This window comes from Centropristis striata, chromosome 10 (assembly GCF_030273125.1).
Source record: "Centropristis striata isolate RG_2023a ecotype Rhode Island chromosome 10, C.striata_1.0, whole genome shotgun sequence".
In the NCBI taxonomy this organism is placed as follows: Eukaryota; Metazoa; Chordata; class Actinopteri; order Perciformes; family Serranidae; genus Centropristis; species Centropristis striata.
The window spans coordinates 4,234,471-4,247,502 of record NC_081526.1 but is presented as its reverse complement, the minus strand read 5'-3'; the positions used below and the strand labels follow the sequence as shown (position 1 = coordinate 4,247,502).

General features: G+C 37.2%; 1 protein-coding gene across 1 annotated transcript in view; it reads left to right on the top strand.

Moving 5' to 3' along the window:
• The window catches only part of LOC131978699 (receptor tyrosine-protein kinase erbB-4-like), a 643,267-nt gene that overhangs the window by 308,067 nt on the left and 322,168 nt on the right, over positions 1–13,032 (top strand). The window contains exon 2 of the mRNA XM_059342409.1: positions 9,472–9,623. Coding sequence (XP_059198392.1) covers positions 9,472–9,623 — 152 coding nt within the window. The remainder of the gene's footprint in view (positions 1–9,471; positions 9,624–13,032) is intronic.

The following is a 13,032-nucleotide window of genomic DNA, read 5'->3' as shown; positions in this document are numbered from 1 at the left end:
AAACACACAAGTGCACCACTTCTATATATCTATATTCTGTGTTATATGCCCATATATTATATGAATAACTTGAAAGCAGACGAGAAATCATAACAATTTTTGGATATCATAAAATGACAAGTGTTGTCTTTTTCTGCTTTTGAAGGCTGAGCTGCAGTAAAGTGATGCAATTTTCTGAACTTACCAGTCTGATCTGGGCTTTTTTATTATTTTTCTTCTACCCACCACACTCACTACATTCACATTACTTATGATTAATAGTCAGCTCTACAATACTGTTGCAATATTGAAATTGCATTTGGTATTTGGTAAACAAGACGAGGTCAGAAGCTTGTACATGGCTGACCACGTTTGGTTAATAGGATTTTGCGGTTTGTGGGAAATGTGTTACAATAATAGTTCCTGGTGTCTCTGATGTGAATATTTAGGATGCGAGTAGTTAGTATGCTTTTGTCCCTGTAATACAAACATCTAATAATAATATGCTTAATGATATAATAAACCTGAGAGGTATTTTAGAAGCGTTTTTTGAGGTCCGAACTCCTGCGTCTAACGAATAAAATCGGATTCCTCACAGAAACAACCTGCTGTCAGTTAAGCCGGTTGTTGTCCAATCAGCTGCAAGCAGCCGCCAACGTAGTTCATTTTAATTTCATTCATCCTTTATTTATTTTCTCTGGGAATCATTGAGGGCAACCCCTCATTTGCAATTATGTCGAGAGTACAGAGAAAACACAAAACAGCACAGACAAAACACATGCAAAAACATTAAAAAACAGTTACAGTGAAAGTTAATGAGGGGAAACTCACAAACAGACCGGGAGCCTTTATGAATCAAATATAAATATAATATTTTTCTCTGTTTTACAGAGTGGTGCCCCTCAACGAGCTATGACTTAGAGCAAATCAAGTCATATCATTTCTTATAATTAATAATTATTTATGACAATTATTAATAATTCTTATAGCCATCTTACCACACTTTCGAACAGTGAGATCCACACAAGTGTTGCTCAGGTTCATCCCTACATATTTGGTATCCTTATGGGAGGGATAGCATTTATGATAACGCCCTTTTATTAACACATTTGACGCCCTGTGCAAAGTTATCATTGATTCATAAAAGAGCCATCCTTAATTCCCACCATTTTTAGTGACCCGTGATGGAGGCAATTGGTATCTGTAACCAGATACCCCAATATATTGGACGCCCCGTTGCGAGGCCCAACACCACTATAGTGGAAACGCAGCTTTTGAAAGGAACTGAGTGAAGTATAAGCACTGTCCTTATGAGGCCAATAACAACATGTTTGAAAACAGGGGTGTGGTGTGAACGTAGAAGTGGACGAGCAGCTTCGAGTAGCCCCGCCCCCTGAGCAAAGTGTTGCATTCAGGCACATACATGACAAAAAAGACACAAAATGACCAAAAAAGGCACAACAACAGACACAAAATGACCAAAAACGACACAAAATGACAAAATAACAAAAAAAGACACAACCACAGGCACAAAAAAGACACAAAATGACAAAAAAAAGACACAAAATGACAAAAAGAGACACAAAATAGACACAAAGTGTTGCATTCAGGCACATACAGACCCGTGTGTAGGACTGACCTCCATCAGTCAGCCAGAAACATTGTGAAATTACATTTGTCCTCCCCGAGCTCTATAACCACCTATCCATGTTTTTTGGTCTTCCTGGATCTGTTATTACCTTGTCACTTTTGATGTGGATCCAACAAACATGCAATTTTGCCTTAAAGATACTGCAATATGTTTCTCATCCTTTAAAAATTAAATGAGAGGATAAACAAGGCTCCTCACAAGCTGGCTGTCTATGTCAAAGCAACGCAGAAGAAAAAAACAAACTAGACCATATAAATTGAGCCAGATATGCATTTCCACCCATCGGCTCATAATCTCCTCATTAATTACATTTATTGGAAAATCCTGAATGATTATGATTCATTGCCTTAATCCATCACTTCTGAGATGAAATTCCCTGCAAACAAATTAAATCAATTTACCCGCACGGGTAAATATACTTTATATATGGAACAGAGACATTGGATCTCATTGGCATTCTCTGCTTTAAAGTGTGCCGGGGAGTGAAATCCATCAAACAGATAAGATGGATTCACTTTTATGGAACAGCCGTAAGTTTTAAACAATGTGAAGATTCATCTGTTCATGCAGGTCTATTCCTGCATCATAGGCAGTATGTAAAACAGTGGAAGACTCAGTGTCTTAAAGCATGTCCTCCTGGGGAGCAGACACTGTGTTTTATACAACCTTCACTGTGATATACAGGCTCTGATGTAACATATTGAGCATGGAGACAAATGGATTCGATCATGCAGTGAGAGGGGGAGGGGGGTGAATACATCCTAGACGTCTATTATTTACGGCCTGCCCACGTTCATACACACATGCAGACATATCACCGGTGTGATCGTCAAGCTCTGCAGTAAAGCCGCCACAGTTCACACTTCCTATATGTGCTCTCTGCACAGCACAGATGGTTTTGTTGTGGTTCACTTGGCAGCCAGAGCCACCTCTCACACTCATGCAGAGCTATAGGATTTCATAGTGTTTCATTAGGAATCACTAATGGGGAGAAAACAGCACATATATAGGCTTCAAGTGGCTCCAGATATGTCTTTAACCCATAGGAACCAATGGTGAAACCCTCGTAACAAACACTTTAAATCTTTTAGAATTTAAGGTTTAACCCATTTAACAATTCTAACTCATTAGTAGGGTGTTCTGTGTTGCATTTAACTTGTTCTGATCATATTTCCTGTCACAATTTTGATGGAGATGCAAACAAAAGGGCAAATTGTTATTTGTTTTTATTTATTAATTTACTTAAAAACAAATCTGAATTTTTTTTTTATAGTTAAACAGCACTAAAAATGTCACAATTTTGATATGTGTTATGGAGATGCAAACAAAAAGGCAAATAGTTATTTTTTATATATATTAATTTGCTACTTAAAAACAAATCTGAAAATTAATTTGTTGTTAAACAGCACTAATAATGTCACAATTTTGTATATGTTATGGAGATGCAAACAAAAAGACAAATGGTTATTTGTTTTTATTTATTGATTTGTTACTTAAAAACAAATCTGAAAAATAATGTGTTGTTAAACAGCACTAATAATGTCACAATTTAAATATATGTTATGGATATGCAAACAAAAAGGCAAATGGTTATTTGTTTTTATTAATTAAATTGTTACTTAAAAACAAATCTGAAAAATAATTTGTTGTTAAACAGCACTATTAATGTCACAATTTTGATACATTTTGTCGTGATGCAAACAAAAAGACAAATGGTTATTTGTTTTTATTCATTAATTTGTTACTAAAAAACAAATCTGAAAAATATTTTTTTGTTAAACAGCACTAATAATGTCACAATTTAAATATATGTTATGGAGATGCAAACAAAAAGGCAAATGGTTATTTGTTTTTATTTATTATTAATTTGTTACTTAAAATCATATGCAAAATAATTTGTTGTTAAACAGCACTAATAATGTCACAATTTTGTATATATGTTATGGAGATGCAAAGAAAAAATCAAATTTGTGTTTCTGTAAGAAGAAAATGTCTAGTTTATTTATTCTAAAATAAGAAATATCATAAACACAAATACCATAAACACCCAATACAATACAATAGAATACAATAGAATAAATCTTTATCATCCACCATGATGGAAATTTGCCTTCGGCTCACCGTAAAGATACAGAATTTCATTAAAAACATACAGCAGTTGAGAATGCAGTTAAAACATAGAATAAGAGAAGAAAAAGACAATTAAGAGCTGTTAAAAAGTGTCGATGTAACGTATGTGTGACATCACAGATCTTTGATATTTATGGAGAGTATTTTCTGTGGTATATCCGACATAATTCTCCTTTAAGGATTACTGGCTCTGGGTTCTTCTGTCTCTAGCGTCAGCAGGCCTACTGAAGGCATGCTTGAGGAAGCAAATGGGTATAAAGAAGAAGTCACCAGACGATGCCCCTTCCTCTGATCTCAGCGCCCTGCCCCAAGGGTGCAATAACAGTTTATTACACCTATCTTCACTTTATGACCCCCCCTCCACTACCCTCCACGCCGCTCCCCTCCAGCCCACGCTAACTGTTATTGAAAACACCCAGGTCTGCCATATATCATTGCTGAGCAGCACGTTATGCTATGTGCAACCTAGCTAATCACCAGCAGCTCGTTGGGGTATCGTCCAGGTCACATCGGAATAGTTTCACTTATGCTTAGATGTGTTTAACCCTCTGGAGTCCACGGAGGCGCCGGAGCACGACTTCTTCATGACGTTAAAAAAAGACACAAAAATGACCAAAAAAGACACACAATGACCATAAAAGACACAGAAGACACAAAATGACATAAAAGACACAAAATGACAAAAAAAGACACAAAATGACAAAAAAAGAGACACAAAAAAGAGACACAAAAAAGACACAAAATGACATAAAAAGACACAACAACAGACACAAAATGACCAAAAAAGACACAACAACAGACACAAAATGACAAAAAAACGACACAAAATGACAAAAAATGACAAAATGACAAAAAAAAGAGACACAAAAAAGAGACACAAAAAAGACACAAAATGACCAAAAAAGACACAACAACAGACACAAAATGACAAAAAAGACACAAAATAACTAAAAAAAGACACAACCACAGACACAAAATGACCAAAAAAGACACAAAATGACAAAAAAAGACACAAAATGACAAAAAAAGACACAACAACAGACACAAAATGACCAAAAAAGACACAAAATGACAAAAAAGACACAAAATAACTAAAAAAAGACAAAACCACAGACACAAAGTGACCAAAAAAAGACAAAAAGACACAACAACAGACACAAAATGACCAAAAAAGACACAAAATGACAAAAAAAGACACAAAATGACAAAAAAGACACAAAATGACCAAAAACGACACAAAATGACAAAAAAAGACACAAAATAACTAAAAAGAAGATACAACCACAGACACAAAATGACCAAAAAAGACACAACAACAGACACAAAATGACCAAAAAAGACACAACAACAGACACAAAATGACCAAAAAAGACACAACAACAGACACGAAAAGACCTGAAAAGAATTTAAAAATGGAGAACATAGTCCAAGACTCCATAGAGTTAAACACATTCCCATTTGTCTTTACAGCCTGCATTGCCTCGAGACCAAATCCCTTTTTTTCTCCGTACACATCCGTGGTGTAATGATGGGGAGTAAATAGGAAATAGAATTGAAGATTTTGCCACAGAGTTGGTGTGCGGAGAAGAAGGCTAAATGAGTTTGGTTTGGTTTATTGCTAGCCAAGAGCGTCAGAGAGCAGAGATCCTGGTGGGGGATGGATGGTGTGAAAGGGAAAAAGCACAGTATAGCAGCATGTGTAAGGGATTTTGGATTAAAATGCAAAGCGTCAGTAAAGATCTTTGAGGGTGGAGGTGTTCAGAGAGAGAGGTAACAGCTCATGGGTGACAGTGTGACAAGACTGAGGGAAGGACCTGTCACCCCTCCGTCACACTGATGGCTCCTCTGTCATCAGGGGCTCCAGGTGGGAGAAAACACTCCACCATGGCCATGCAAATGAAACTAAATTATAATGCTTCAAAAGAACGGATGTCAGGATACATGTCTTTAAGTTTGATGCAATTCTGCAGCTCTGCAGAATTGTGTTCAACAGTAAAAGCATGCATCGCCTGCTTCTGTCTTTGAAGTAATAAAGGTAATGTGGTGGGGTTTTTTGGTCATTTTGTGTCTTTTTCACCTTCAATGAAGCTTACAGCAAAATATTGACAAGTAAAAGCTGTAAAAGTTGGCTGTTTGGTTGTTTTTTGGGTTTGTTTTGTACAAAAAGGTGTCAGATTCCACACAGACACACTCTTATTATTATTAGGTCATAACCTATATGACCTAATAATAATTGATTTTTTATTCTGATCTTACTGGATCAACATTTTGAACCAAAAAGAAACAAAGAAAGACCAACATAAATGTGATTGTTTGTCATCCAACTCTTTGTGTCTTTTCTAGTTATTTTGTGTCTTTTTTGTTCATTTTGCGTCTTTTTTAGTCATTTTGTGTCTTCTTCTGTTTGGTCATTTTGTGTCCCTTTTTGGTCATTTTGTGTCTTTTTTTTTTGGTCATTTTGTGTCTTTTTTTGGTCATTTTGTGTCTTTTTTTACTTCAATGAAGCTTACATTAAAATATTGACAAGCAAAAGCTGTAAAAATTGGATGTTTGGTTGTTTTTTGGGTTTGTTTTGTACAAAAAGGTGTCAGATTCCACACAGACTTATGGGATTTATGTTTTGTGTCCAACATATCTAAATGCCATGTTGGTATATTTTATTTTCCAGCACAACCTTATTTTGACTTACTGGATCAACATTTTGAACCAAAAAGAAACAAAGAAAAACCAACATAAATGTGATCTTGTGATTGTTTGTCATCCAACTCTTTGTGTGTTTTTTTAGTCATTTTGTGTCTTCTTCTGTTTGTTTTTGTTTTTTGTCATTTTATCTTCTCATTTTGTCTTTTTTGGTCATGTTGTATCTTTTTTTAGTAATTTTGTGTCTTTTTTTTAGTCATTTTGTATCTTTTTTTGGTAATTTTGTGTCTTTTTCACCGTCAATGAAGCTTACATTAAAATATTGACAAGCGAAAGCTGTAAAAGTTGGCTGTTTTGGTTGTTTTTTGGTTTGTTTTGTACAAAAAGGTGTCAAATTCCACACAGACTCATGGGATTTATGTATTTTCTCAGTCTGTGTCCAGTGTTTGGGACAGAATGCAATTTAGGGATTACATATTTAAGATACAAAATAACTGTATGGTGCTATTCTGAATGCATTTACTGTCTTTAAATGTAGATTACCTGCCTCCACCAAGCAGGTTATGTATTCTGCTCTGTTTGTTTGTTGGTCTGTTTGTCTGTTTAACAGCAGGGTTACGTTAAAACTGCTGGCTCAATTTTCATGAAGCTTGGTGGGAGGGTGTAGCATGGGCAGAGGAAGAATCCATTAAACTCTGGAGCGGATCCAAATCACTAGATGGATACATGAATTATTTTTTGCATTCATTAACATTGTGAGATAGGGCATGGCCTTGGCAGAGGTCTGTACTCTCTGAGTGCCATTCTGGGTTGTTTTTGTTTGTTTGTTTTGCTCTGAAATTCATATGAGGGTTTTTTTTCAATGTGCAACCATTTATGTGCCACACAACAATCACACAGCCAGTAAACTGTGAGGGAATATAAGACCCAGGCAGCACATCATAGTGGAATATCTTATTTCTAAACTAATTTGTGTCTTTTTTTTGGTCATTTTGTTGTCTTTTTTTAGTCATTTTGTCTTCTCATTTTGTGTCTTTTTTGGTCATGTTGTGCCTTTTTTGTTCATTTTGCGTCTTTTTTTAGTTATTTTGTGCCTTTTTTGTTCATTTTGTGTCTTTTTTTAGTCATTTTGTGCCTTTTTTGGTCATTTTGTGACATTTTTTAGTCATTTTGCGTCTTTTTTTAGTCATTTTGTGTCTTATTTAGTCCTTTGATCCAACATAAAATGTGATCCAGGCAGCACATTGTAGTGGAATATCTTCTATCTAACCCCCCCAATACTGTCTGTGTCTATATGTACTCGTGTGTGTGTGTGTGTGTGTGTGTGTGTGTGTGTGTGTGTGTGTGCTTTCATGCTAGACTGGGCAGCAACAGCTGATTGGGCAGATGGCTTGTGTCGTCATGAAGTGGGGGGCAAGGTGTGTGATGGCTGGGAATGGGTTAGTTAATTACTTGTCAAATGAGCAGCCCAGCTAGCCACTAAAGAGCTTTCATTTGCCCCGTGTGGCCCGGGGACCGATGTGAGGTGTGCTTAGGGTGCAGCGAGGTCCAGAGACTTCTTCGTCTTACATGAATGGGCAGCATGAGCAGGTGCTGCAGCTCCAAGTCCTGTTTGTCCCAATAATTATTGTTACACAGGTTTAGCACACATAAACAAATGTTTTTTTCCTTGTTCTAATAGTTAATATAATTATAAGAAAGCCGATAGCTCATATAGCCACTGTAATTTGCTAATGCCAGTGTTTCCCCCATAATTTTTTTGAGCAGTGTTGCCAACTCCTCAGTAAGGAAAGTAGCTATTGGCTGTCCGAAAAGTTGCTAGAAGTCGTTAAATGACATCATCGCCTAATTTGCGTAATTTACCATGTGCATGTACTTGTAATGGACGCTGTAGGAGAGAGGAATAACGTTGTTGGGAAGACAAAAATTTAGTAAAAACACCCTAAAATATGTTTAGAACTGCAAGTGCACTGTCTTCTGTCACAATTTCAGCCAGCGGCGACTTCGTGCATGCATAATTTGCACACTGGATGGTAAGGGGTTAACATCCCCTCCGGCTCTGTGACTGCAGCTGGGAGAGACTGCTGCAGGAGGACTGTGCCGCTTCGACTCGTTCTTACTCCTTAACGAGCCGCCGGCCCCCCGCGGCTCGTTAAGAAGAGTAAAAACGAGTCTCCAAAAGTCTCCAGTAACACCAGAAGAAGTCGATAGATTTGTCGCTAGTTGCTTTTTAAAAAAAATTGACGCAAGGAGGGTCTGAAAAGACGCTAAAAAAAGCGTGAATGTAGGGGAAACACTGAATGCCGTGCACCTAGATTTCCAATTCGCTGTGTGTAAGATGTGTCTACAAGCTGTATTTTATCTTGTTTTGGCTTTGTAACTCATAGATACACTCCTATTAGAACACTCACACACACACATTGTGTATCACAAACATACAGCATGAACAGCTGTTGTCATTGGTAACCGGCCAATAGAACTCGTAAGTCCAACTTCTGTACGGGGCGGCCCAGAGCAAGGAAGATGAAATGTGAATTATTACAGAAACCGGAGCTCATTCTGACTGGGATCCTGATTCCAGCACTGCAGAACTTAACCTGTGAACTAAATAAAATCAGCATTGAGACATTGAGTCTTTTTTCTCTGGTTGTGTTTCCTCTTGGGCTTCCAATAAACAAACCTGAAACCTTTACACTTTTATATAATTTTAGTCTTTGAAGATTACAGTCAAGATGACATTATTTTCAGTCAAAACTGTTGGTAAATAAATGGTGACCCCGAGTGTTTCTAAAGCTAACCCTGCTATATGTGATATATCTGTACTAACACTGTCCTGTCCTCTGTCCCTGTCTCTGTTTCTCTAGTATGTGCTGGTACAGAGAACAAGCTGACACTTTTATATAATAAAATAAAATCTAATTAGTCTTTAAAGATTACAGTCAAGATTACATTATTTTCAGTCAAAACTGTTGGCAAATAAATGGTGACCCCGCGTGTTTCTAAAGCTAACCCTGCTATATGTGATATAGCTGTACTAACACTGTCCTATGTCCCTGTCTCTGTTTCTCTAGTATGTGCTGGTACGGAGAACAAGCTGAGCACCCTGTCGGACCTGGAGCAGCAGTACCGCACCCTGAGGAAGTACTACGAGAACTGTGAGGTCGTCATGGGCAACCTCGAGATCACGAGCATCGACCGCAGCCGGGACCTCACCTTCCTCAGAGTAAGAACAAATAACACAGTAAAATGGCTGGGAATTGTATTTACGCTATGGAGTTTGGGGTTATTTTGTCCATTTTTTAATCCTTTTCATGCTGCCTGTTTACACCACTTAAAAAAGGTTTAAATGCCACGTTGGTATATACACCTCACCTACATGACCTAATAATAATTGATTTTTTATTCTGACTTACTGGATCAACATTTTGAACCAAAAAAAACAAAGAGTTGGATGACAAACAATCACAAGATCACATTTTTGTTGGTTTTTCTTTGTGTCTTTTCTAGTCATTTTGTGTCTTCTTCTGTTTTTTTTTGGTCATTTTGTCTTCTCATTTTGTGCCTTTTTTGGTCATTTTGTGTCTTTTTTTAGTCATTTTGTGTCTTTTTTGGTCATGTTGTGCCTTTTTTGTTCATTTTGTGTATTTTTTTAATCATTTTGTGTATTTTTTTTAGTCATTTTGTATCTTTTTGTGACTTCTTTTGGTCATTTTGTGTCTTTTTTAGTCAATTTCTGTCTTTTTTTGGTCATTTGTGGGTTTTTTTGTCATTTTGTGTCGTTTTTAGTCCTTTAGTCCAACATAAAATGTGATTTTGAATCTTTTTTTGCAAATGTGAACAGAGGTGTCAAATATAACATACAAGAGGGTTCCATCCAGTTCTATCATTTTATATAACATATATTTGAGCTTGTCTCCAGTTTTACTTGGTATATCATCATCAAACTGAAACTGGCCTCATGGAGTTTACAGCCAGAACTTTAGAGGTAAATTTACAGTAGGGCTCCACGCTGCTTTGTTTTCTACTCTGGATGGAGTCAACAAGTCTGGATTATTTGGAGCTTTTGGAGACTCCACAGGGTTAAATGATAGTAGTTACATTGTATTTGTACAATGTCTGTAGTTTTCAGTAGGTATGAATAACCATCCAAACATCCACATCTTACAACATTTGTACAAGCAATTGTCTAAATCTGAAAGTTCAGAAATTGAACTTTTTTATCACTCTTTCCGTTTGACCTTGTTGCTCAGAGAAGTCCTGTTCTCAGATCCTTCTCGACCAATCAGCACGCAGATTAGTGCAGCCAATGATAAGCAGAGAGGGATGTTGCTCTAATCGGGGGTAATCAGACTTCCTCTTTTCTCAGAGTGTCTAACTGATTGTACACTCGCTCCATTATGATCTGAGGCGGAGAATAATCAAAATCCAAATAACTTGATGTGGCTAATCTCCTTTTTTGATTAAATGTGATTCACAGACAGAGAAAGAAAAGTGCAGTTGCAATGGACATGAATTCCAAAAAATGTTCTTTTGAGACTTTTTAAAATGTATCTTATTCCTAAAGTGAGTATATGAGCTGGTTCACACGGTCAAATAGAGGTCCAGTAGGACGGTATTTTAGGAATATCTATACTGTTCTACAAAGTCTAACTGCAGTAACTATATTTTTGCTCGAAAATGAGTGATAAATGAAAAGGGACCTCCTTTAAGTCTGTTTTATCAACCTGGTCTCACAGGAATCCGTGGAATAGCCACGGAATCACTCAAATTTCCGTGAAACTGACACGGATTTCTCTACAATGCAAGTTAATGACAGTCATATCCCGTGGCTATTCCATGGATATTTGTTCCTATTGGTTTGTTCCAAGTCACGTGACTTTCAAGGTCCCAGCGGTCAGAACAAAAAACATGGCGGACAGTTCTCTCATTTTTTTTTATTTTAATATTTTGACTTATAGTTTATGCATAAAAAAATGGATTTTGATCACATTTCTAGCGAGAAATATATGTTTTATTTTCTAAATATTCACTCAGTGAATGTACATAATCACTTTGTGGCGAAGATCTGCTGTGTTTTATTTTGAAATCTCCCTGATCCTGTATTTAACGGATCAAACCTTAGCCCATTACATGCCTTGTGTCTGAGGTTGATTTGCTGATCAACATATTATTCTGTTGCAGCAGTAATTTATTTTTTTTTCTGTCATTTTATGTCTTTTTTTTGTAATTTTGTGTCTTTTTTTTAAAATTTTGTGTCTCTTTTTGGTCATTTTGATGCTGCCTCCATCGGCCCCCAGGTCATCTGAGTTCGAGACCCCTGCTTTACATAGTTACTGCAGTTAGCCTTTATAAAGAAACAGAATAGGCAACACTGGGGCTTCGTAAATGGACGAGAGGTCAACGTGGCTCTCTGATGCTGAGGAAGCAAATGAAGAAATTGCCTCCGTGAATGCTTACTTCCATTTGTTTTGATGGACACATGCATACATGTAGCAGCAGGGTGGGCGGATGATGACAGGCCCGTCAGGCCCTTCAGGGGCCCGAGCAGTAATAGCGTGGTAATGAGAGGTCAGAAGGAAGCAAGAGAAGTTACTCTTGTGAAATTCACATGAGGGAGAGAAAAACTGCCTGTTTTTTTTTTTGGTGAAGTCAGCTGCTGCTGTTGACCTTTGCTGGCCTTCCACTTGTGGAGAACATCACCCTGGACCATTCTGGCTGCACTCTGCTCGGCTCACGCCATCCAACTCCAATTGATTCCCGTCTATCTCGGGGGCTGGAGAGCTCCCCTGGTGCTACGCTAAAGTGCTGACTGCATTCATGGGCTGGTTGTTGCTGTGCAGAGTGCTACAGAGGCTTAGCAGAGGAGGAAGTCCCCCAACAAAGACAAGCTGTACTGCCCTACAAAGCAAAAAGGCAGTAACTGCGTTTTTGGTCGAAAATTAGTTATCATTTTCATGATATTCAAGGCATCCTTTGTTTTGTGACAAAACATCTTATCTCAAATGTGTGTCGTTTTGGAGAAAAATGGTAGTCGTTTGTACAGTAGCTGCAAAAAGCCCTACACTGCAAAAAAGCCAACTTGTATTTTTTGGCCTAAAACAGTGATTTAATTTGGTAAAACTTAAATAAATATAAATTATTGACATTTAGGGCAATAATGTAAGTTAGCACAACAAAGGAAGCCAGTTGTCTGCTCAAAAACAAGTTTGTGAGTTGTTGTTACTTATATCTTTAAGTTGGGGTTCACAACAAGGGACAATAGTTCTGATAACTCTTATTTCTTTGTTGTGAAATGCGGGAAAGCGGTGAAAACGGTTGGTCATTAGTGAAAGCTAGCGGCTAACTCATGCTAGCGGCTAACTGATGCTAGCGGCGCTGCTTGTTACAGCTACAACAGTAGCCATTAGCGTATCAATGCTAACTCAAAATTGTGGTCGCAACATTAGCTGACATTTCATAGCGGCGTTACTATCGTGCCAATTCAGCACATTGCAGAAGTTAGCAGAAGTAAGTAAGAAGTAAGAGTTGAGCAAACTCAAAAACAAAACTTAAAATATTTAGTTTAATTGTCCAACTTAAAATTTTATCGAAGTTTGTTGCCTTGAAATTTTGAGTTCACCCAACTTTTCTTT